The sequence below is a fragment of the Haliaeetus albicilla genome, chromosome 10, assembly GCF_947461875.1.
Source record: "Haliaeetus albicilla chromosome 10, bHalAlb1.1, whole genome shotgun sequence".
Classification (NCBI taxonomy): domain Eukaryota; kingdom Metazoa; phylum Chordata; class Aves; order Accipitriformes; family Accipitridae; genus Haliaeetus; species Haliaeetus albicilla.
Window position 1 is genome coordinate 29,381,520 of NC_091492.1, and position 24,261 is coordinate 29,405,780.

General features: G+C 43.6%; 3 protein-coding genes across 10 annotated transcripts; 1 reads left to right on the forward strand and 2 right to left on the reverse strand.

Annotated features, from left to right (window-relative positions):
• Window positions 1–33: 33 nt before the first annotated feature.
• UNG (uracil DNA glycosylase) lies at window positions 34–4,805 on the reverse strand. 2 transcript variants are annotated; one of them, XM_069794583.1, is made up of 7 exons: window positions 4,657–4,805; window positions 3,886–4,086; window positions 3,699–3,794; window positions 2,798–2,895; window positions 2,281–2,369; window positions 1,865–2,043; window positions 34–1,352 (listed from the first exon to the last, which is right to left on the reverse strand). In XM_069794583.1, the coding sequence occupies exons 1-7, from the start codon at window positions 4,744–4,746 to the stop codon at window positions 1,212–1,214; spliced, it is 894 nt and encodes a 297-aa protein (XP_069650684.1). In that variant the 5' UTR covers window positions 4,747–4,805; the 3' UTR covers window positions 34–1,211. The 2 variants fall into 2 exon arrangements, with proteins under 2 accessions (XP_069650684.1, XP_069650683.1); XM_069794582.1 differs by lacking the exon at window positions 4,657–4,805 and having other exon boundaries at window positions 3,886–4,189.
• A 143-nt stretch (window positions 4,806–4,948) lies between these two features.
• On the forward strand, window positions 4,949–18,720 carry ALKBH2 (alkB homolog 2, alpha-ketoglutarate dependent dioxygenase). Of its 4 annotated transcripts, none has more exons than XR_011326620.1 (7): window positions 4,949–5,297; window positions 5,918–6,116; window positions 6,259–6,719; window positions 7,427–7,539; window positions 13,154–13,429; window positions 16,697–16,808; window positions 18,112–18,720. XR_011326620.1 is itself a non-coding variant. In XM_069794590.1 (3 exons), exons 1-3 carry the CDS (start codon window positions 5,093–5,095, stop codon window positions 6,566–6,568), a joined length of 714 nt encoding a protein of 237 aa, XP_069650691.1. In that variant the 5' UTR covers window positions 4,949–5,092; the 3' UTR covers window positions 6,569–7,420. The 4 variants fall into 4 exon arrangements, 1 of the variants encoding a protein (XP_069650691.1); XR_011326621.1 differs by having other exon boundaries at window positions 18,223–18,720; XR_011326619.1 differs by having other exon boundaries at window positions 16,697–18,720.
• USP30 (ubiquitin specific peptidase 30) lies at window positions 7,843–22,229 on the reverse strand. Of its 4 annotated transcripts, none has more exons than XM_069794587.1 (13): window positions 22,089–22,229; window positions 21,704–21,813; window positions 20,618–20,800; window positions 19,251–19,354; window positions 18,281–18,379; window positions 17,493–17,532; window positions 17,135–17,229; window positions 16,317–16,376; window positions 15,102–15,188; window positions 14,396–14,476; window positions 13,118–13,337; window positions 12,042–12,150; window positions 7,843–10,958 (listed from the first exon to the last, which is right to left on the reverse strand). In XM_069794587.1, the coding sequence occupies exons 1-13, from the start codon at window positions 22,157–22,159 to the stop codon at window positions 10,694–10,696; spliced, it is 1,524 nt and encodes a 507-aa protein (XP_069650688.1). In that variant the 5' UTR covers window positions 22,160–22,229; the 3' UTR covers window positions 7,843–10,693. The 4 variants fall into 4 exon arrangements, with proteins under 4 accessions (XP_069650688.1, XP_069650687.1, XP_069650690.1 ...); XM_069794586.1 differs by having other exon boundaries at window positions 17,493–17,535; XM_069794589.1 differs by lacking the exon at window positions 12,042–12,150 and adding an exon at window positions 12,838–12,946 and having other exon boundaries at window positions 17,493–17,535.
• Between the last annotated feature and the right edge of the window lie 2,032 nt (window positions 22,230–24,261).

Consider the following 24,261-nt stretch of genomic DNA (forward strand, 5'->3'; position numbering starts at 1 on the left):
GTTCCTACCCATGCAACATCACGCCGCAACATAAACAAAGTAATTTTTATTTAAAAAACAAACTGGGGGGACAGAAACAAAACCAATCAACCAAAATACAACACAGCCACAGAAAGCGTAAACTGCCCTTGTACTAGTGTTACCTATTGGAGCAAATACCAAAGAAAAGTTTACAGGGGTATTCTATAAAACCTGATGTAATTTCCAAACGAACAAGGCACTTCACTCCCATTAAAGGAATTACAAAGTCAAAGATGGACTGGAAACCCAGATGTGCAAAGTCCAACCTCATCTTCATCCTGAAGTCCCAACAGTTATTTTCAACAGTGGCTAGAAACCTTGATTTCCTCCTATGAAGGCAAAGCACAAAACTCCCTGTTTTCAGATCTTAAAAGATCTTAAATAATTTGCAACCATCAGCCCATCAATTGGCAGATCTTGACAAACAAACCTTCGCTGCTGCCATTGGCAGGTATCACAAAGTTCATGGTCATCACAGCTCACCTGTCATCCAAGTGATTAACACATCCAGTAAGAATCTAAGAACTTACAGTTTTCTTCTCTAAATGCCAACAAAAAACTCAGAGCACCTCAGTCACAGTCTCCTCTCGGCTGCTGGGGAGATTTATCCTGAAATCTTGAGAGTACGGATACACCAAGTAACACTTCTGACAGCATATGGTCTTTACAGTCCCAAGAGGCCATATTTCTAATAAATCTTGTAATCTGTAGCAAAAAGCTAAAAACAAAAGCATCCTCCTTTTCTCCCATAGAGTCAGCTCCACACCCCCCAAATATGAAATCTGGATTTGCACAGTAGGAGGCAAAGTGGGAGAAGACACAGCAGAGTATTTACAAAAGCTGAACAGCTTCACCTGTAAGAACTGACATCCCCTCACAAGAGCCTGAAAATATATTCCCATTATAACAACGAACACAAATTAATACAGAACTATGGTGTTTTTTTTTCTTTGCATCAAACTAGGCTGAAACCTGTTCAAACAGCAGAGAAGTTATCTATCTAACACTCCAATATACTCTTTAAAAAACATTTTAAAAAAAATAGAACATCTCTGAAATTTTGGTCATTTGTTCCTCAATCAACATCTGAAGAGTAATTCTCAGGTCAGCAAAAGTTTTTCAGAAACAAGACAACCCCTGAAACAGGGGCTGCTTCCAACCATTAGACCCCACCAGGTTCTGCACGCAGCTCAGAGCGCTCGCCAGTCAATGGGCTTCTTTCCAGATTTCTTGAGCAGCTCATTCGTCTTCGAGAAATGCCGACAGCCAAAAAACCCTCTGTTGACGGAGAAAGGCGAGGGATGGACTGTCTGCAGGACGTGGTGGCGTTTCTGTAAAGCATTGGAGGAAACCGCTCGTTAAGATTTGCATGCTTTCAGTTCCCTGGACAAGGCTGGCTGCTTCTGCCCTGACCAAGCAGGTGTGATTTCCTCTCTACACCACCTCAGCCACCAGCCTGAGGACCTAAAGAACTCGCCATGAGGACCAAGACTTTTATCCCACTGAGCAGAGGAGGATGGAATATGTAAAGCAGCAGTAATACCCTGGCCATTTTTCAATTGCTGTAATCTTAACATCAAATTTTATTCATGAGCCTTTTCCTAGAAAAAACAGTGCTGTCCTCAGCTGGACGCTTTTCTGACAACAGAAGGTTACACTTGCTCCACTTTCGTTGCTTAACTCTGGCAAAGGCTAAGCTGGAACAGAACGGCAACTAAATTTGACCGCAGAGTTCAAGCAGGGAGAAAACCCCGATTCTGTAAGGGAAGTGCCCTCTAGTGTCCACCCAAGTGAAGAAAAAAAAATTAGCGAGAGGGAAGAGATGAAGAAGAGCAACCTGTACCCTGTCAATGGAGCTGCCTTTCTTCTGGGCATAGGCTCCCCACAGCATGAAGACGACCCCATGCAAGTTCTTGTTGAGCCAGGACACCACCACGTCCGTGAACTGCTCCCAGCCTCTCTCCTTGTGGGAAGTGGCCTGGTGAGCTCGCACCGTGAGGACAGCGTTGAGTAGGAGCACTCCTAGCAAACAAAGCAGATACGCAGAGGATGAAACAAAAGTCAAGCGTTAACTGCTTTTTCCTGCTACCCCTGAGAAGTGATAAATTAAATTTGCATTCTAAGGCACCTGCAAAGTGACAGGCATTCAGAATTATTTACTCTTTTACAGATGGACTGTTTCCAACCATGGATCTGTCTTCTAGACCAGCTTTTTTATGACCTACAGTGGACACATTACTAGATTGCCTATTAACTCACCTTGCTTGGCCCAGCCAGTTAGATCACCATGACCAGGATGAGTGAAATCCTCAATATCTGTAGATAGTTCTTTGTAAATATTTTCTAAACTGCAAACAAAAACCATCAGAAGTTTTTTAATGTCCATGTTTAAAGATAAGAGCAAACAGCACCACTTACTGCTCTTACACTAGGCAAGAAGGGTATTGATTTTAATCTTATCATTTAAGCTAATAAAACCATTCGTAGAAGCAGGGCAACAAGGACTCCCCTTTGCGTGTCTGGCTGGAAGCATAAGAAGAAGGTCTCAGCACAACTGAAAATGCAAATTTACATCCAGCATGCTCTTCAGGATACCACCAAACTATATAGCATTATCCATATTTTTGCAGTAATGTTTTTTCTAGGCAACACACAACTCAAATTTAAGTAGTCACAACACACTTCGTATCAGTTACCTGGCTCACAGCTGTGAGTAACACAGGACTGCAAATAATTTGTAAACAAAAGGAGTTCTGCAAATTGAGTGCTGTCATACCTGGGGGGAGGTGGAACAGGCTTCTGGACACTGAAACAGAGCCCATGAGCTTGATTAGGTCCATGATATGGATCTTGTCCCAAAATGACAACCTTTACCTGAAAGCAGGCCTTTGTTAGCACTGAATTATAAGTATTATTCCCCAAAAGAGAGGAGAAGGAAACAAAAAAAAAAAGCTTATAAGTGAGCTTTATCCTAAAACAAACACACAGGCAGAAAAAAAACCCAGCCAAACAAACCCAAAACACCAAACCCCAGGAACTGAAGTTAAATCACTGACTTCTCATTATAAACAACTTGAAGAACACAGTCCCCACCTAACACTAAGGACTAACATCACCACAGCTTTACTGCTAACATTATGAAGATATTTTGATTGCAGAAGACCAACATTTTCAGAACACCACAATAGAACACCTTGTGAAGGTATTTTCCAAGTAAATTTGCTCACATTTTAGTTTTATGCCACACTCGCTGTGATATTTTTGACACAGCTTATTGGCAATGGGATTACCTTAGACGCTGTCATTTTTTTTAAATTATAGTTCATTAAAGATCAATTAGAAAAACGCAGGAAATGTACGAGATCAAAAAATCAAGCGCTATATTAAGTTGGCAGCGCTGGAAATACTGTCAAAAGTCCAACTAAAGCTTTAAAGGAAATTCTGTGGCCAGTGAGTGTAATAAAACAATAAAACCGCATTTCAGTACGAGAGATGAGAGGTGCCAGGATTGCCAAATTACACAAGAGAAACAACAGCAGCATCTGCCCTCCATGGGATCGATGCTTCGGAGATGAAGGCCTGTGTGCATCCCACCCCGCGTTTTCATCATTTTAAAGGCACCAGCAGCTGCAGAGACCTCCCCCAACCCTCCCCAAGCACCTGCAAGCTCTACTCACATCCCTGATGTCGCACATCTGCGTCCAGGTGAAGACTTGGTCAGGGGGTGGATAGACCGTGTAGCGTTTCCTCTCTTCTGCTACGAACGCCATCAGCTGCGGGGGGGGGGCGGGAAAAGGAAGAAGTTCAGCCCGGGGAGCAGTGGCTGAGCAGCCCCGCCGTTCAGGACAGACCCGCCTCACTCACCTCCATGAAGTACGGCTTCGAGAACTCCCCGGCCAGCTGCCGCCGCCAGCTCTCCCCGAAGCCCACGGGCACGTTCCTCTCGGCCAGCCGCTGCAACGCCGCCTCCTTGTTCTTACGGATCCGCTCCACCTGTTCCGGGCTCAGCGGCGAGGCCTGGCCCGCCTCATCTCCCGCCGCCTTCGCTTTCTTCGCGGCGCTGACCTGGAAATGGCAAGCCGAGAGGCGGCTGCAGAGCGGGCGGGGGACGCCGCGGCCCAGCCACGGGCCGAGCAACCGGAGCCGAGCGGCCGCCACGGCCATGGCCCCGGCCGCGCCCCACGCGGGTATTTCGCGGCAAAACAACAGCGGGCCCCTCCCTATCGGCCGCCGAGCCAAGCGGGACCCGCCCACAAGCAGTTAGCCCAAACTCCCGCTCTCTATTGGTCAACGGGAAAAGGCCCGCTCCTCCCTATTGGCCTGCCACAGCCGGCGGAGAGGCTCTCTGCCTAGCAACCTTGACGAAACGGCGGCCCTCAGCGCCCATTGGACGGCGGCGGAGCGTGGCCTCGATTGGCAGGTCAGCCAGGCGTGCTAAGAGCGCGGGGTTTTTGGAAGTGGCCGCGCGGCGCATGGTCTCCCAATCCCCCCCCCCCCGCCAACGGCCGCCAGCGCCGCGCGCCCCAACGGCCACCTACGCTGCGAGACCCCCCTCCACAGCCGCCGCCCTCCCGACCGCCAAGTCCCCTCTTCCCCCCTCCAGGACCGCTGGTCCCCCAGCTCCCCGCTCGCTACCTCAGCATCGCCGCCCGGCTCCGGCGAGCGGCCGCGCTTCTTTACCGGCGCGGCGCTGAAGAAGGAGTGCAACGTCTTCTGCCCGATCATGGCGGCGGAGCGGGCGAGGGGCAGCGGTGAGGGGCGGCAGCGGCACCCGCGCGAACTGGTGGGTAGGTGGGTGGGCGGGCGGGACGGGGGTTTCGCGCCAAGAGCGCGCGCGTGCGCGGGGCGGGGCCGGAGGAAGGGGGGCGGGGGGCCAATAGCCCTCCCTGGCGCATGCGCGTCCGCCCCGCGCCCCCCCACCCGCGGCCGCTGGGGGACCCGGGGATTAGCACCGTCGCCGGGCTCCTTCAGGGAGGGTGGTTCTCGTTACCGCCCGGTCTCGCTGCCGGGAGGAGGCGACGGGCGCCCCCCACAGCTCCCCGCCGCTGTCGGTGCCTCCGAGCGGGGGCCGATGGACAAATACGTGGTTAAACGGCCTCCCGGGGAGACGGGGGGCGGCGGGAAGAGGCCGCGGGCGGAGGAGCCCGCCTCAGGGCAGTCCCCCTGGCAGGAGATCCGCGCGGAGGGCCTGAGCTGCGACTACCGGCTCCTCTTCGGCAAGGCTGAGGCTGACGAGATCTTCCAGCAGCTGGAAGAGGAGGTGGAGTACTTCGAAGGTAACGGCCGTCCGGGGAGCCGGTTTCAGCTCCGGGTGCCACGGACGCCCCCCGTGCCCCTGCCCGGTGAGGCGTTTCCCTGCCCGGCCGGCCCAAGGCGAGTCCCAGAATGATTCCCGTGGCCTGGGCAGAGGTGGCAGCCAGGTGGTGGAGAGGTTTCTGCAGGCGCCGGGCGTTTGCAAAATCTGGCCCAGAGAAGCAAAGAACAAGCACAGGTCTGATCCTGCAGGGTTAGTTTTGCTTAGCTTGAAGCATGTGTCAAGTGGTTTCATTCACGTTTTAAGAGAAGAACTGGGGTAATCCTGGAATGGTGACAGGGGTTTGTTGGTAGATGTAGTATACGAGATATCCCCGGTCACATTAATTCAACAACAGAGTACGATGGGGGTGCTAGTCCTGTTCATCACATTCAAGGGGGATAGTAAAGCCGCGTCAGACTTGAGAGTTAAGTACTGTGTTGAGACAGAAACACTTGAACAACTTTTTGGTTGTCATCAGCATCGTCGTTTCTGTTGTCCCACTGGAGCTTCTGTGAAGCTCCAAATCGAGATTGTTCAAACTGTGAACTGCAGAGGTAATACAGAGTTGGTTTTGATCCTTCTCATCTCTTGTTTGAACAGGTGACATGACGAAATTGCACGTGTTTGGCAAATGGCATGACATTCCAAGGAAGCAGGTAACCTACGGAGACCCTGAGTTAACATACACTTACTCGGGCGTTACCTTTTCTCCAAAGCCATGGATCCCAGTTCTTAATCGTATCAGAGACCGCATCACTTTGGACACAGGACATACTTTTAATTTTGTTCTCATTAACAGGTATGTCTGATTTCCAATTGCATCAAGCAGCTTGTTCAAATGAAAAATTGCTTGCACAACTCTGTTGACAGATCGCTGACAAGTTGTTTACATTCATTTAACTAGATTGGTAGAAGAACTAATTAATCTATTTTGTGTACAGATACAAAGATGGTGGGGACCACATAGGTGAACATCGAGATGATGAGAGAGAACTGGTTCCACGCAGTCCTATTGCGTCTGTGTCCTTTGGGGCTTGCAGGGACTTTGTTTTCAGGCACTGTGATTCCAGAGGGAAAAATGCAACGCGCCACATTAAGCCCATCAAACTGCAGCTAGCCCATGGTAGCCTGCTGATGATGAAGTACCCCACCAATGTGTATTGGTACCACAGCCTGCCCACCCGCAAGAGAGTACTTGCCCCAAGAATCAACCTCACATTTCGGAAAGTGATGACTATAGCCAAGAAGTGAAATACTCAGCAATCAAGCACCAGGTCTTTTGACTCTGAAAATAGAAGCTTTCTTCTCCAACGTAACAGTCAATTTCTCATTCAAACACTGTCTTTGATGATCCAAGGTACAAGATGAACAAATTAAACCAGGAGAGGAGATAGCATACTTGGTAACTTGCTAATAAAGACTGCGACTACTGATCTTAAATACCAAGAATACTTTTTCTCCGCGACATGTTGCTGTAGTCCTGCTGATACATACCTTTAATGAGCAATACCCTTGTTTTGCTCGGGATGAAGTTTGTTCTCAACTGATCATAATCTAGCTAGTTTTCCAAAAAGATCAAAATACTCTATATCCTTGAGATAGTGGTGAAATTGTTTATAAATACCATAAAGTACAAAATGTAATCATTTGGAGGGAGCCTGGAAGCTGATGCTGTTCAACAGGCGACACTTTCTTGTATGCTCTGTCAATGAGCTATGGTTTGCTTGGTTTTTTAAAAAAATAAAATACAAATAAGACTGACATGAAAAAGAGGAGTGCTAAGAGATTAATATAGTGAGTGCAACATGGCTGGCTGCATGTTTTACAGTCTCTATGACTTTTGTCTGCATATGTTTTTCTGGTGCTCTACCTCCTCTGCTGACATGGGAGACTGGGTTCTTTCAGTCAGTAGTGTGGTGGGGCAGGAGGAAGCACGAGGTGCTACTGCACAGGGAGAGGGCCTCTTCTTCCTTGGGTCCTTTGTACAGAAACCAGGAAGCATAAGATGACCTTTTGGGGAAAGACTAGGTTGGACCATTTATATGGACAACACAGCATGACAGGCTATAACTTCTGAGAGTGTCTGTTTTTCTAAATAATTATTCCTAGGGATTCCATTCTGGCTACCTGAAAGCCATCACCTTCCATGCTGACAGTTAATCCTGCCGAAATGAGGAAAGACCATCCAAAGCCACGAACAGGTCTTGCAGAATCAAGCGATGGTAAGTACTGAGTGAGAATGTGAACTGATCCTTGTGTAACCAGGCTACAAGCATCTGAATTAGTGATGGGCTCTATCCTTCAGCGGTAGGTCCGTTAGGGCTATGGAATTAACGTCTGTTTAGACAATTTGGAGTTGGTACTTCCCACCCCCTGCCACTACCAGAAAATGAAGTATGAAGAGCTCCTGCATGAATGCTTCTCATCCAGAGACTGTGAGGTGCTGCTTCTATCAAATATATCAAATGCGGTTTGGCTTATAGCTTGGTCTTTGTTTCAAGACACTACCACATGTGAACAGCTACTTTTTCTAATAAGTTTGTTCTTTTATTGCTACTGTACAGTTACAAAAATACCCTGAAGTGAAAATGCAACTTCAAACAGCAGTGCAGTGGTTTGACTATAATATCATACATTTTTAAATAATGCACAAAATAAGACAAGAATAATCCAAACACAGAGATGTCATCTTGGAGGTCTTATCTGATGTTTTTTAACCTTTTACGTTTTATTAACACCTTCACCATGGAAGCTTGCGACTAACAAGCAACAGCATTTGATGAGCCTCATGTGCCTGCACAGAGCCCAGTGACTTCAAAAGGTGAGGGTTGGGTGGCAAACTTCTACAGAGCTCTTTGCTCTCAGTAGGCTGGGAGTATCTAGCACAGCTCAGGACCCAGGACCAAGGTGCTGATACTTGTTCCTTTCCTCATACTGAGGGCTAAGCCAAGACCATCTACTCCTTCCCAACAGTGAAAGCTAGAACAAATGCTGACTACTCAACCCTCATCTTTATAGCCCTTGAGGAAGCTTTCAGAGTAAATCTGCAGCTGAGTGAAACTGAGCACTTTATCAGTGTCATACAGCGACTGTGCTTTCATTCTCATCAAACTGGCCCCTGTTGGAAAGCAGCTCTATGCAAAAGAAAAATATATTGAACATGCAAGCTTGCAGTAATGTGGCTTCATGGCCCTGTTACAAGATGATGAGTTTAAGACTTAGTCCATTGTGTATGTATGTTCTGATCCACCTCCAGCATTACTGCTTTCTAAACAAAGTGACCTGTTCAGATGAACTTCTCAAAAATTCAGTTAAAAACTCTAAACAGACCCTGTTGAGAATAGGTATTGCAGAATATACACTGCTGGCAGTGGAAATGTTTTGAAGTTCTGAGGTACAAATGGTAGACCTGCTGGAGCTAGAGGCTTTGCATGATGTTTTTCCTTAGGTGACACCCACCACTGCTTTACAGAGCTCCTACTGCACACCTGTGCTGCCCAGAATGGAGGGCTTTCACCTTCTGCAAGTCAGTTAGGTCTTAGTTCAACGGCCAGGGCATTTTTGGCATTTTGCACCCTTCTAGGTTTTTTTTTTGTTTGGGGGGGGGGGGGTGTCTTGTTTTCCCATAACTTAAAATAGAAAGGTTAAAACCATGCTACTGCTAGCCTAGCACAGACAAGGAGACTTCTCAGGAACTAGTATGTCTGTGGATTTATAAAGACTATTTTATGCACTATGAGCATTACTTGGAGCAGGAATTGTGATCCATACTCTGGAATGATGAGTTGTGTAAATAGTTTTGCATATACATCCATTACCACTCTTATTTTGGCTGGTTTTGAGCCTCCCGTTTTGAGCCTCTGAATGCCTATGAGCTTTGCACAGCAATATGAATGTATGAGGTACAAAGTTGCCCTAAAAAAAACCTATTAAGACAGTTGTTACCATTTGAAAACTTAGTTGCTGTTTACACTGAAAAAGCTTGTCTGATGAATTAGTCTTTTTCTCCTCCAAGCTTACAAGGATAGAAAAGAGCTAAAAATAGCCTACATACTTTATTCCTGGTAATTTAAAAGTAGTCAGAAGGATAATTTTTGCTGCTTCCACCTCCGTGCTTTGGGATTTTTTTTTTTGGACACATCAAACAATCTAGAGCAGCAAAGCACACCTTACTTCTGTTTATGTGGCAATCTGTGTATCTAATGCAGTGACACCAGTCTTTTCAGACTGCTGTACTACTTCACAAGACAAGTAAGTGCCCACCAGTCCTAATTCAATTGTTTATGCTCTAACTTGACAAGGATGTTTGGGTTGCTATACATCTCAGCTAACAATCACAACCGGTACAAGCTCTAAAGCTCAATTGCAAGCCAGACAGCATGTATCTGAATGGTTGATGAGAAATGGCAGTTTTCAGCATTAAAATAGGAAGGGCAAGTCTAGAACACCAATTACAGTAGCTTTGAAATCACAGCATTAAAAGTTGTAGTTGATGCTACAAGCAAGTGTATTCAACAGTTCCATAGTGACAAAGGAAATGACAATACTGATTGCTAGCAAACACTTCTGTCTCTTGATTTCAGCTACATTCCAGAGATAGAGAGCAATATACCAGGGTCTTGGCTCTTAATAGATAAAAAGATTGTCTTTTCTCCTGGAAAAGGGAAACTGCATTTTGAATCAGCAGAAGTACTTCTATGATGTATAAAAAAATAAAATATTGGGAAAATTACACAAACAGGGAAGTTGTTTTTTGGATCGTGCATGCTATGTAGAGATGCCTTACTTTATTGATTAGCTGGGCTATCAAGAGAAACCTGACTCCATTAGTAGTTCATTCCATCATCTTGAGACATTTATCAGAACGCAACTGACATGCAGTGGACTCAGACAATGGTAATGTCGCTATTCAAATAAGCTCAAGGCACTTTTGTTTCTTAAATCATTGCCTTTGATAACAGTAGCTTCCCATCAACTGCTTTTGGGGCTCCTGTGTTCAGAAATATCTGCAGTGAAATGTATGGGATTAAGCATCTCCCTTTGAAAATTTACAGCCGTGTCAGAATATGGAATACAGCCTTGGGAAGTCTGTTTGAATTGTCTGTTTCAGAGCTGTGATGTTGACAAAATTACTACCTAACAGAATAAATACTTCTCTAATACAGATTTACTTTGGACTGCACAACATTAGCAGACCAACTTTGGGTAGCGTAATTTTGGTACAAAACACAACTCCCAGCAGGAGCCAGCCATTGCCATAAAGGGAGGGGAACGTTAAAGGGCCTGTGGTGGGTCATTTGCATAACAGACAGGAGATGCAATGTAGATCTCATTAGAGGAATTTTGTCAGTTTTCATCCTTCTTCTGCTCTTTTAATCACTCTTCAACCCTTAACTCCAAGCTTTGGTGCTGTACCCTCGAGTGAATGCGCTCATAAAAAAGCAAGTAAGCACTAGAAGAAAGGACTTCCTGCAAACTAGCTTTGCGAACGGTGTCATCAGAAATCCATAGCCACTGACTGCTGACAGAGAGTGGGTTCTTAGGAGAAGGTGGAGAGCGGCGGTAAGTCACAAAGTGTCCAGAATGCATGTCTCCATGATGAACTACAACTGCCATCAGACGGTAAAGGTATACAGGGGAACTGAAGGACAAATGAGAAAAAGGAAAGGGTCAGCAGCCCTTGTGGATCACACATATACCAGAAGCAGCCCCACTTGCTTTGTCTTCAGTTGCAATTTCTTATTAGAGCAAATAGATGTCTCCATAAGAGACACACTGCCTTGCAATTACTTTTCAGTATACCAAGTCTTTGCTGCAGCGCTGCTTTGCTCTGTTATTGAGAAAACGGAACCATTTACTTTACAAGTTTATGCTACAGAGGGCTACTGCCATTTTGTACAGCATAACTGATTGAATTTTGCAACAGCATTTTCCATCAAACCTACCAATGTGCCAGTATTTTAAAGCACTGCTAATGGACAGAAAAGCTATTCTGGAAGAATGTGCTTTCAACTGAAAAGAGGTAAAATTGCAGCAGGTAACCCACAAATAACGATGGATCAAGGATTTGCTCTGCAACTGTCTTCATAACAAGCATTTGGCACAAAATGGTTCCAGGCTTGTTATTTCACACAGTGATTGTGGGAATTGTCTTCCCCATGGGGCAAATATGCAATGGCAGATAGAAGTGGTACAGAACTAACTATACATTTGTCACCAGCATGAAAATAAGTGAGCTTTCTCAAAGGCCAAGAAAACAGATTATCAGGAGAAGCATCAAGGCTGATTTACTAAGTAGAATCATGGCAGCTGCAACTTAAATCAAGCTTCTTCAATGTTTGAGAAAAAAAATCTATAAGAGGTCTACGGATTTCTTGCAATAGTTTTAAATCAGAGTAAGAGGTAAAAATGAAATGAAGGGCTAGAGAAAAACAGCAAGAATAAGATTATGGCTATTCAGAAGGATGATTTACTGCACCACGAACCAGAGAAAGGAGATTTTGAGTTTTGCTTGTAATATGTTCTACTCCCTTTTCTAGGAGAGAAATGGAGCCAAAGACAACCACTAAAAACCGGCCAAGAGAAAAGCAAAAAAAATTCTGTACAGGAGCTAGGATAGATGTTAGTGACTGTGACTGTGCAGCCTCACAATAAAGACAGAATAAAGGAAGACATAATTGGAAGGGACAGAAGTTATAAGATAGGGTACAAATCTTTAACTTACCTGCATTCAGGGAATGCAGCAAGTGGGAAAGTTCCCGAGGACATTAAAAATGAAGAGGGGCAGGCACCATTCATAAAGACCGGTTTAGCACCAGATGGCTGTTCTGCACCTGCAAGAGAAAGTAGACATTCAGTAATTTAACTTCAATGCTACTGTTAGTATTGCTAACAACAGTGCTTCTGTTCCTGCAGTACCTTTCATCACAGAATATGAAGTATTTTACTTATTTTAATTCATTACATATTATAATCCCTTAAGAGATGCAGAGGAGTATAATATCCAAAGACAGTGGTAATTGTTTTTACGTGACACAAACATGAAAATGACCATGTTTGCAAAATCCCAACTAAATAGAATACTGAGCTGCTGAAATGACATACCTACTACAGCTAGATTTTCTAATTGTTTTTTAAGAAGTCACCATTCCCAGCATTCTTTCTATGCTTGTCCTGAAGCCTTAGAAGAGATCACTAACAAGATAATCCCTAGGACTTCCTGAGTTTAACATTCCTTCATCCTCTGGACATAAGACATGTGAGTTCTATGCTATCTGGGATTTTTTTGTTTGTTTGCAAGGGTTTTTTAGTAGGATCAAATTAAATTATCAAAACTGAACTGTAAACTTGGAAGACAACCACTAAAAACCGGCCAAGAGAAAAGCAAAAAAAATTCTGTACAGGAGCTAGGATAGATGTTAGTGACTGTGACTGTGCAGCCTCACAATAAAGACAGAATAAAGGAAGACATAATTGGAAGGGACAGAAGTTATAAGATAGGGTACAAATCTTTAACTTACCTGCATTCAGGGAATGCAGCAAGTGGGAAAGTTCCCGAGGACATTAAAAATGAAGAGGGGCAGGCACCATTCATAAAGACCGGTTTAGCACCAGATGGCTGTTCTGCACCTATGTTGCACCTATGCAACTATCCTAATGCTTGCTAGGAAAGGGATTTCTACCTGTCCTCTTTGCACAGATCCAAATAAAGATAGTGCTCTTATGTTCATTCTGCAGATTAGAATGTTTTATCACTGAAACATAGAAATACCAAATAGATTTTATTTTCAAAGTAAGTACCTGAAGGTTTTATTGCTATCCCATCCTTTGTTCCAGGTGTTGTCTCTTCAGAGTGTCTCTGATTCAGCTCATTCTGGCTTGATTTATGAACAGGAATGCGGTATTTGTAGATGTCCATGATCAGGAACTCATTGAACTGTACGTGTTCGTGACGTTTCAGAGGAGTGCCTTGGTTTGACCAGCTCAGTCTTTGCAGATGGATACACAAACACTGAGGGAGCTTCAGCAATATTCCATAGAAAAGGAGAGTCAAAATACATTTTTAAATGAAGAGAAACAGCTGTTCAAGTTAAAAGCATACTAACAGAACTGGTAAGTCTAGTGGATAAAGAAATGCATCACTGAACTGTTCCCTTATGTGCTACTTTATCTACATGTAAGCTTATTGGCAATAGTATCCCTAGGACATGACACTAACTCACAACTCTCTTGAGATTTCTGATAACACCACTACTGCTCACTCAGTAGGCAGTAGGATAGATAGCTAATGTTAATTGTTTTCTCCAAATGGAAGAAAAATCAATAAAAATACATGCATGTTCCTAAAAAGCTCACCTGTCAGTCTCATCTAGCTTGTTGATCTGCGAGGTAGAAATGAGGATTGGAATATGTTGGAGTGAGTTGTTGTAAGACATTTGCTAATACTCAGTAAGTAATGGCTTTGCACAGTGAGAGTACCAGGGGAAAAAAGGTCAAGTAGTTATAAATATCTGACATTCAAAGTCATGCCAGAGTTAAGCTCTATCAATAAGTGCACATTATTATTAATGGCACCTGAGGCTCTTAATTACAGACCAGTGCCCTGTTGTCCTCTGCATTACATGATCACAGAGCAAAAAATAAGAGCTTCTCATAGAAATTACACCTGATGTTTAGTACCATATTCACTTGTTTAAACCAGCTGTATTTAGAACATCTTAATTTCTTTGAAATATGCAATTGCTAAAGGTGCTACAAACACTGTATATATGAATCCCTTCACTTAGCAAGGAAATCAAGAACTCATGCAAGACATATGAACTGCCACTGAGCCAAACTCACATTTAAGTGTCTTGCTGAATAACAGTAGAATACTCACATTCTTCCAGCTATAGAGTGTGACATTTTGCTGAATTGAGGCCTCAATGCCTACAAATATTCGACAAATGAGCTTACTTTTTCAAGTAAAATATTAAAGCAGTCTAATACCAAGAAGTGGACATCAAGCAAAGAGATCAAAGAAAGAAATGACTGTATAATAGGATTTAAAAATAGATTTGGTGGGTTAGTTTGCCTCACCTTTCCTAACTTCAATTGCTTAACAAATGTTGTTCTCTGGTTTTCTATGCTCTGTCCATTCAGAGTCCCTTCTGCCTGAATCTGAAATCAAAGGGGAAGGAAAAAAAAAAAAAAAAAAAATAGACATTTGATTACCTGCTGTATCAGATTACACATGATAGCACAGGTCTGCACATTGCAGACAAAAGGAATTGTCTATCTAGAACTATGCTCAGTATATTAGTTACACCTACACTTTTCTAGGAACTTTCTTAAAAAATTTTGGCCTATCCTAATGGATCAGAATTCTAAACCAAAATCAAGCAGAAATGAGCATTTATAGAACAAGCTCAATTTCCACGTTTATGTGTAGTCATATGCCATTTCTGTTGGTTTTCAAACGAGCCACTTTGGCTCTGTGCTATCATCAAATTACAGGCAACTGTAAAATACTGTTTAAAATACTGGAACAAAAAAATTGTCCCAAATACTATCTAAATAATACCTGGTAATTATAGAATAAAATATTTGTAAATTTTGTAATACTAGTAATAAATAAAGCTTCAAAATACTCTGTGAGATAAGAACTCCATTTTAAATATAAGAAATCCCAGGCAAGCTAGAGGCTTTCCTGAAGTCACAAAGGAAGGAGTAGAAAACTGAAGCTATAATTCTGTCAGCAGGCCTAAAACTAATCTAGGAGGTTATGTAAATTAAAATGACATACTTTAGTGCAGTTGTCACATACAACATCCTTTACAGATTCAGAGGAGATGAAATGATGGAGGCAGTGGTCCAGTGTCATGGGACGACCCTTAGTACGAAAAAAAAAATTATTTGCAGTAATTTCAGGGTGCATACCACTTAATTTTGTGAAAGGATTTTTCATAATTTCTTTCATAAAAAATACAGAACTGCAGACTTGTTTCTTGAGAAAACTGGTTAAGTGGCTTTGAGTATAGAACACTGATAATGTAACTATGAGGATTCTTCCTTTGCCTGGATTAAACAGGGAAAACATTGCAGCCTGTAGAAAAGAACAATAGCTGTGACTCCCTGTGTGACTCCTTTAGTGGGGTTTTAAACTACAGATTCCTGGCCCTGTTACTATTTTTCTCTAAAGTTCCAGCACTTCATGGGTCACTTTATGCACTCAGACCCTCTACATAGGAGAAGTACAGCATTTAGTTGAATTTAGGCACTCCTTCCTATACTTCCTTGTAGACTCTACTATGTATTGCCACGTATGAAGGGCATAATCTTCAATGATGGTATAAAATAAAACACAAATAGCAGAATATGTGTCCAAATCCCAATCCTAGCTGTCCAGGAGTGTATTCTATAGGTGCGAGTCAGAGTTTCCATGAGTGCAAGTAGTTGCTACTTGTCTGGAAAGACAAATCGCTAGCAGACATTAAGTAACAAACCGGTATAGTTCAAAAATGTCCTGCACATTTTTCCCCCAAAATCTACAATGTTTTGTCATTCAAAGTTTTTCAGAGAGCCAAAAAGAAACAGAAACAATTTCCAGTTGAAATCACTTGATGCAAAATCCTGTATCGGATAACTTTTGTACTATCACCACAGAGACAGCGCACCCAAAGGTCTCCTTCCAAGACTGCCAGAAACGGCCCTCAGGATACAATCTGGTCTGTTCAAATTACACAGAAAGGAGCAAACACTCCACCAGGAGAAACAGAAAACTCTATTGGTATCAACAAAGTCATGCTTGTTGTACTAATTGGTAATTTGCACCAACACATTAGTGGTAAGGTACTATATTGGCACAACAGGATCATTTATAAAAAGGCAGGAAAATAAACTGTAGCTACTCATTTACGCTTGGGCTGTAGCATCTTAGAAAGACACTAGTGAAGGTATAGCTATGACAACGAGGCAATAGGCAGACTGGCTGGATCATGTGTCAGTGAGGGATACGTACCCACACAGCTGCTGGAATACTCAGTGAGAGACTGTCAAAGGTATCATACCTCACAGGACTCTACAAGAAAATATTTCACATATCCAGTGAGCTATAATTTATGATAGTCAAAAAAACCCCCAAACCAGCCTCACACGAGATGAACACGTGCCCTCTGCTGTCCACAATTACCTGGTGGAATAGGGTCAAAAACACCTGCTTTCCCAACCACAGTGCTAAGGAACACTAGGTATACAAGGTGCTACTTAGCCCCTTTCTGCTGAAGCTGCCCTACTCGCTTAAATTTGTTTGCAAGGTTTTGAAAAGTAAAAGTACTAAACGTACTCCTGCAGTTTGATCTACAAATGAGATTTACTTACTTTATTTTTTTCTTTATCCAGGTTATCTTCATCTCCTTACTCTGGATAACTGGACTGCAACTTAATTTGGCTTTGCATGTGCAATCCCAATACTGTGTGCTGAATGAATAGCTCGTCCTAAAACGCTACCCATGTGAGTGGATTTTCAGTATATGATAGCTGTGGTAAAGAATACTAAATATAATAAGACAGCTATTAGTCTGTCTGGTAAGACAGCTATTATCCCCACAAAGTGGAACACACTTAGTTTTCTTCAGTATATTTAGTGATGCGTTCTTGTTCATCACCAATGCCATAATAAGTACCCGAAAAAGTAACAGTCTAAGCTGTCAGCCCTGCAAACCTTTGGAGCTTAAACCAGCTATGTCAGAAACAACGGATGATGGTTTCAGAATGCGCTCTGAGTGTTGGACATCTGTTTTCATGTATACATATATTACCAGACACACATTCTTATACCTGGTGTTCACAGTGTTTGCAAACCATGTTGCTGGTCAGCCTTCCGTGAAAAGGATGCTGAGATTTCCAGTGGTTTGACACAGGGGGAAGAGACCCTGAAACGCAAAGCTGAAATTGTCCTTTTTGGTTTTTTTTCAATACATCTGTGTTCATCACTACAATTCCACATTTTTGGACCACAGTAACAAAAGTAACTGCTCTAAAACATGTTGTGTCCCACTGACAAATAATTAACAGGTTTTTTACAGCTGAGATATATTTCAGTCCAATACAGACAAAGATCAATTAATATTATCCCCTTAATAAACAAAGTGACTACACTATGAATATTCATATTTCAGAATGGAAAAAAGTATACCTCTTGTTCTGCAGCTTATTTGCTTTTGGGTTATTTCTGGCTGCTACAGAGGAAGATAAAAAGATATCATTAACCCTACCTTAGAAACCATTAAGTATTAAATATGTTCTTATTTCATCCCTAATACGCTTTTCTGACATTAGAACAACTGTGGGAGTTTTAGTGTCTCTTTATATTTGAGGAAGGCCAAAAAACCTGGTATGCAACAAATTTATAATTGACAAAGAGAACACTTTTAATAAAATAAATAATTAATCTGCAGAATTCTCTGCCTCAGAGTACTAAAATAAAAGCGTAACATTTTATAAACCTTTTGTATATATTTTAGAGAAAAAGAGATAGAAACTTTCCATCTGCATGAAATTTACCACTAAACTGGAGGATAAGATATATTTCACCTCCAGATGGACTATTCCATAAATGACCATTTTGCAGTTTTCAAACCCCTTTCATGTGTCAACTCTTACAGATGAGAGTAACTGCTTAGATGGATTACTGTTCTGTGCTACTATTTCAATCCCTGTATTCCACGGATTTAGGAATGCAAGAGCCCTCACAAAAGTGGGATCACTATAAATTCAAATACATTTCCGTACAAAAAACATTTTTTATTCTTTAGATTGCCTGGCCTATTGATTCGTTTCTATCAAGAGTACTGAAGAATGGTTTTGTAAACATAATGAAAATATCTTCAGTTTCTAAACAGACACTTTATACCCGACACGCTTAGGAATCTAGGCAGACTACAGAAACTTCTGATAATGAAGTAACATTGGTAAAGAAGTCACCTCCAGCGAATGCACGTCGAACAAATGTGTCACACGTGGCTGACGATCCCGTTCATCTTCTAATGAAGAGGTAAGGACGTGAAATAGTTCATGAGCATCCTATTAAATAGAGGAATAAGACTTAGAGGAAGCGAAAACAACAGACATCAAAACATACACCAGGAGTACTGATACACATATGACTACATCATTATAGTGGGAAATGAAAGGAAAAATTGCTGCTTAGAGCCCACCTTGTGTATTAAGAGTAATCATTTGTGCATCTGTTGCAGTTTTGCCCAAAAAGCTTTTTCTATAAAGCTGAACTTGATAACAGTGCATATTATGAAAAAAATTCTGGGCCATACAAACTCAAAAGATACTAAAATACTTGGAGGAAAAAAGAAAAATGAGTGCACAAAGGCCTGCTTTCCATGATTTCAATAAAAGCATAATTGAAATCTCTGCTGTTTGCTTTGGCTCTGAAATATAAAAGATAGAACTGTATTTTCTGAGTGAGACAATTGGTGGAGTTCATCGGCCAGCTGCACTTACTTAGGGGCTGAAAATACTGAAAACAAGAATTAGAAATCTTGTGTGTTACATGTAACTAAATTTGGAAATGTTAGTCAAGTAGAGTCCATCCCTTGAAGCAGCGTGGCACGTTAGCACAGACCCATTATCTATAGCGAAGTTAGGGCTGTATCTCTTCTGTTTTAATATTACTGGCCCCATTGTACCAAATCTGAAGGTACTTAAGTATAAGGTTTTGAAGCAGCCAGGGTTTCCATGATGAGTATCTAAGCAAACTGAAAACACCATTCATCAATCGCATGGTTGTTTTCCTTCACGTTTTAAAGCAAACTTTCTGCTACAGCAAAGATTCAGATTTGACACTCAGGGTTATTAGTACCGTAGCTTCAATTTTCTGTTATTCCATATCTGAGCACTGAGGTGTATATCAGGCAGTCTAATTGAATTCTGTAATCACCTGCTCTTCAAATGATGAGATCTGCCACCTATATGTTCTTAAAACTTCTAACAGGCAGCTTGCATCCAGGACATCATCTTCTGTTACCTCTTGACAGGATAAAGCTAGAGACATCACATTTAAAAATGTTTAGAAGGAGCCACAAAGAACATTTAGAACACAAATCTGTTTATTTTAGACTGTATGTTACTTAGGCATCATATAATTGATTACAGCAGAGTTACTCTTGATTAGGACAGGTAGACAATGACAGTCAAACTAGTATGTATTAATTACCATTCTCATCTGACTCAGGCTAACTGCATACATTCTCCTCATCGCAACCTGAAAGGTTTCTCAACTGATACAGAGAGAATAAATAATATAAACACCATCTGGAAAGACACATTTTTACTGGTGGATTGGGTAAAAACTGGTACTTTACATGTCACAGAAACCCCAGTATTAATGCCCCATCATCCTTAACATCAGTTAAATGTACATGCTTAACTGGCACAATTTTAGTATGAACAACATCCTGAGATGGGAGAACTTCCAGTGGATTTCCTTTAAAACAAAGCCCTGTGAGGAAAGCCAAGGAGAGCCAACAGATTGCTTAAACACTTTGAGTGTTTAAATAGGATGTAACTGGTACATGAAATTAGCACAGGGGCAAGTCTGAAATGGGTTACCAAATTGGGCTTAGAGGCTTCACCGTTTCCATCCAACATCAGACAAAGTATCTCATTTAATAGTCCATATTTTTGGGAAAATAGTAAGCTTGGCAAAAATGCTTAAATTATTTTATAATGCATTAATTTTCTTTTATAGAGAATTCTGAGTGCCCATCTACTTGTGATAGTATTTTCCTATTTCTTCAATTTTACCGAGTCCATTTTCATACTGCTTTAACCGTTAATACTCTGTGAACAGCAAATGCACTAAAGCCTGTGACAATGGGTGCCGTAACCACATTTTCAGCACCCCTGTTGCCCTCTACCTCAGATTTGTTCAACCTGCTGGCAAACGGCTTCTTCAGAGCAATGTGCACGAATCTGTGTTGGCTGCTTCTCGATTGCCAGGCGAGTCAAACAAAACCTGAAACCTTTCAGCTCTTGGCCAAGAAACAAACAGCTTTGGGGACATATGCAGCTGGGCCTTGCGCTGTTCAGGCTCGATACAATAACTTAATACCTTTTGGATCTCTACCCCTCCGTGAAAATTGGTTGAACTTGGCCAATAAATTCAAAGTTAGTAGAGGGAAATTAAAGAGAGAAGAGTACAAGACCACATGAGCTTCCTTTCTTTAGGAAAGGAGGCTAGAAACAATAACATTTACGCTAAATATGTTCTTGTTAGTTTATCGCAACGTGAAAATGTTAAAGTACCTCTTAGGAGATGCAGCAAAGTGACTGACAAGTATTGATGCTCAGTGGACTGGTTCTGGTCTGTCTTGTATTGTGCTGTAAATTCCTCCAGCCACTTTATGAAAGACGGACAGGAAGATAAGCCTTGCAGCAAAGAATTCATGAAACAGGTGTTTCCTAAGTTAAGAAGGCCAGGTACAAGCCCTACAAATAGAAGTATAAGAGTTTACACCATAAAGTCTAGGAAAACCTGAGTATTTTCAGTTGCAAGTGTTGTGTTAGGTTTTAAAATTATCTTAAAATTAAAATATTTGCCTTTATTTGGTACTTGCACCCCATGAAAACTAGAAGACCCTGCTACAGCATCCTGTAAAGTGTTTATATACATGGTGGTCTCTCAGACTTACACCACTGTAAAATCTTTTAAAATGTTCCTTGAAAAATACTCTTTTTTCCCCGACAGGAACAGATTTCTATCCACAACACTAAGGTTCAGGATTATCTCCAAAGTTACCGTACAAACTGTAAAATTCTTGGTTACAATATATAGTGTAGGAGCCCCTTATTGTGCAGGTTTCCAGGAGCCCATGAGGTCACGGCTGCACTGCTGCATGCTTCAGCTTGGTTTGGTGAAGCTTTCTCTTTTGCTCAGGAAAAGAGCTGGCTTGCCAAGGATTAATAAGAGATGTTCCTGTGCAACTCTGCTTAGCAAGAGACTTTCACTTTTCTTGTACTAATTGTCGATAAGAACACATTTCTTTTGCATTCCAAAATGCACAATAAAATGCGTTATCCGCAGCAGTTCAGTAATGAACTTGTCACAGGACACAAAACCAGGTCTGACAAGTTACAATTTTAGAAAAATGTCAATTGATACAGTTAATATGAAAGTCCTATGTTCAATGCCTATTTTTTTGAATTTGTTACGTTTCTAAACAGGACAGTGACCAAACGTTTGTCTTTAGCAAGAGAAGATAATTTCCTGAAGCTCATAATAAACCGACAGAAGCAGGTGTGTTTCCAACATCCCGGAGAGCCCTCCGGCACGCCAGAATTGACTTTTGGGGCGCTTTTCCCGTGTTTTCCCTGCCCTCCCGCCCTCCCTACCTTTCCTGCGCCTCTTCCTCTCGGTGATGGGACCCCACAGCACGTACATCCCCGCCGCCAGAGCGGCGGCGACCCCCCCGATAACGCCCCAGTTCTTCATCACTTTATACCTGAAACGGGGAAAAAAAAACCTACAACAAAAACATAAACCACAACCGAGGAGTCTCTACCTCTGCCTGCAGGTCAGACCCGCGGACGCGGGGGGGTGGGGGGGAGGCGGTGGACGCCCAGGAGGTTCGCACGGCTCCCGCATGCTTTAACGCCCTCCTCCCGCTGTCGCTCGCGGTGCGCGGTGCCCGGCTCGGGGGAGAAGGGCCGGCCTCGGCCCGCTGGCCCCGCCACGCCGCCCGGGCCCGCCCGCCCGTCCCCCCCCTGCCCCGCTGACCTGGCCGCCGCTCCGGCCCGCAGCAACCGCCGAACCGCCCCGTCCGCCTCCGCGGTACCGCCGGGCAGCATCCCGCGACCCCCCCCCCCCGCGCCGGAACCAGGGCCCGGCGGGCAGGGCGGTGCGGCGGACGGGGCGGCGGAGCGCCGGAAGTGGCGCGGGGTGCCCGGTTAGAGCGCGGACCGCCCCTAGCAACGGGCGGCGCCGGTCGCTAAGGCCGCGGTGGAGGCGGGGGGGGGCGGCCACCGGCCTTGCTGCGGGCCGGCCCGTCAACCGGGCAAGGCCGGGGGAAGGCGGGTGTAACGGAGGGCGCTTCCCGCGCTGCACACCGCCTGGCAGCCCTCCTGAGGGAACGCCGGCTTGGGGGGGGGGGGTCGTGTCTCAAAGCTGTAGGGAGCAGGTGGGACACTTAAATCCCACAAGCTCAAGCGGCGCCAGGGGAGGTTTGGATGGGGCATTAGGACAAATCTCTTCACCGAAGGGGTTGTCAAGCGCTGGAACGGGTTGCCCAGGGAAGGGGTTGAGTCCCCGTCCCTGGGGGGATTTAAAAGATGCGTAGATGTGGTGCTTGAGGACACGGTTTAGTGGTGGACTTGGCACTGGTAGGTTAACGGCTGTACTCCATGATCTTAAAGGTCTTTTCCAACCTAAAGGGTTCTGTGAATCTGTGAAAGAGTCCAAACCCCGCGGAGAGAGAACAGCTCTCATCGCCGCGTAGCACATGCCAGCCCGGAGGCTGCTCCGTACTGCCTTGACACCCCTCTGTACCTGAACCGGGCACTGGTATTTGAGGGCCCCGCTCTGTTTGCTCTCCACCTAGTGCTGTTAGGTTTTGTTTTTAACTAATGCATTTTGGGGATTGTTTAGAGAAAGGAGTATTTCACGCCAGTGCCAGGAAAGGAAGCACCCAGCAGCGCTTGCAGGCAGAATGACTGACACTTGCAGGGTTTGAGAGCACCTCGAGATGGCAGCTGCTGATCGTGTCTGTGGGCCTGGCAGGTAACAGGCTCCCGCTTCACACCTCCCCACACCGATTCTAACAACCTTTGTTAGCAAAGTGACTGTTTGTCCTGGTTTCGGCTGGGATAGAGTTAACTGTCTTCCTAGTAGCTGGTAGTACAGTGTTATGTTTTCTAGTTCAGTATGAGAAGAATGTTGATAACACACTGATGTTTTCAGTGGTTGCTAAGTAGTGTTTAGACTAAGTCAAGGATTTTTCAGCTTCTTATGCCCAGCCGGCAAGAAGGCTGGAGTGGCACAAGAAGTTGGGAGGGGACACAGCCAAAGTGGCCAATGGGGTATCCCATACCATGTGATGTCAGGCCCAGTATATAAACTGGGGGGAGTGGGGCTAAGGGGGGGATCACTTGGGAACTAACTGGGTGTCGGTCAGCAAGTGGTGACCAATTGCATTGTGCATCACTTGTTTTGTGTAGTCCAATTCTTTTATTAGTATTGTCATTTTATTATCATTATTAGTTTCTTCCTTTCCATTCTATTAAACTGTTCTTATCTCAACCTATGAGTTTTATCTTTGTCCTTCTGATTCTCTCCCCCTGGCGGGGGGGGAAGTGAGTGAGCAGCTACATAGTGCTTCGTTGCTGGCTGGGGTTAAACCACAACACTGGTACACCCTGTGTGTCTTTCTGGACGAGTCCTTGTTCACCTGACATGGCTCCATGTGTGCCAGAAGGCTGTTCGTAAGAGGAGAGCAGTCTGGAGAGTAGGAGAGTAGATAGCAAGAGGCTGAGAGAAACAGGGGAGTGACAGGCAGAAGAGCAGAAGGATGTGAAGAAATAAAGTCGTCCTGACAGCTGCAGTGTAAGTGTGCAACGTACCATTCTCGTGGCTGTCTCATACACATTAAATACGTGAGACAAAGGAACCAGTGTGCTCAGAGGACCCAATCTCACACCCTTACCTTACTGGAAAATTGGACCTTATTTAGTAAAAAAGTAATATAGCTGCTGTATTCTAAAAAGAAAATTGTTGCTTATGCAATGAACGTATGCAATGAACTCTGCTTGAAAAATGCCATTTTCTAGCTAGTTTGGGGGAGAAGCAACCCAGAGTGTCTGTGAACTTGTGTTTTGTGGATAAGCTCTGCCAAGACCGCCCTGATAAAAGCCCGCAATGACTGCTTTCCTCTGGAAGTTTCAGTTCAATAACTCCT

Coding starts and splice junctions, on each gene's coding strand:
- USP30 (XM_069794586.1), bottom strand. CDS start 22,159: ATGCTGCCCGGCGGTACCGCGGAGGCGGACGGGGCGGTTCGGCGGTTG. Junction 20,801..21,703: donor GAGGAAGAGGCGCAGGAAAG/GTAGGGAGGGCG, acceptor TTCTATTTGTAG/GGCTTGTACCTGGCCTTCTT. Junction 12,151..13,117: donor GATAGCAATAAAACCTTCAG/GTACTTACTTTG, acceptor TTTCTCTTGCAG/GTGCAGAACAGCCATCTGGT.
- UNG (XM_069794582.1), bottom strand. CDS start 4,185: ATGGCCGTGGCGGCCGCTCGGCTCCGGTTGCTCGGCCCGTGGCTGGGC. Junction 2,370..2,797: donor CCTGTTCCACCTCCCCCCAG/GTATGACAGCAC, acceptor TTTTGTTTGCAG/TTTAGAAAATATTTACAAAG. Junction 1,353..1,864: donor AAGGCAGCTCCATTGACAGG/GTACAGGTTGCT, acceptor AATGCTTTACAG/AAACGCCACCACGTCCTGCA.
- ALKBH2 (XM_069794590.1), top strand. CDS start 5,093: ATGGACAAATACGTGGTTAAACGGCCTCCCGGGGAGACGGGGGGCGGC. Junction 5,298..5,917: donor GGAGGTGGAGTACTTCGAAG/GTAACGGCCGTC, acceptor TTGTTTGAACAG/GTGACATGACGAAATTGCAC. Junction 6,117..6,258: donor AATTTTGTTCTCATTAACAG/GTATGTCTGATT, acceptor TTTTGTGTACAG/ATACAAAGATGGTGGGGACC.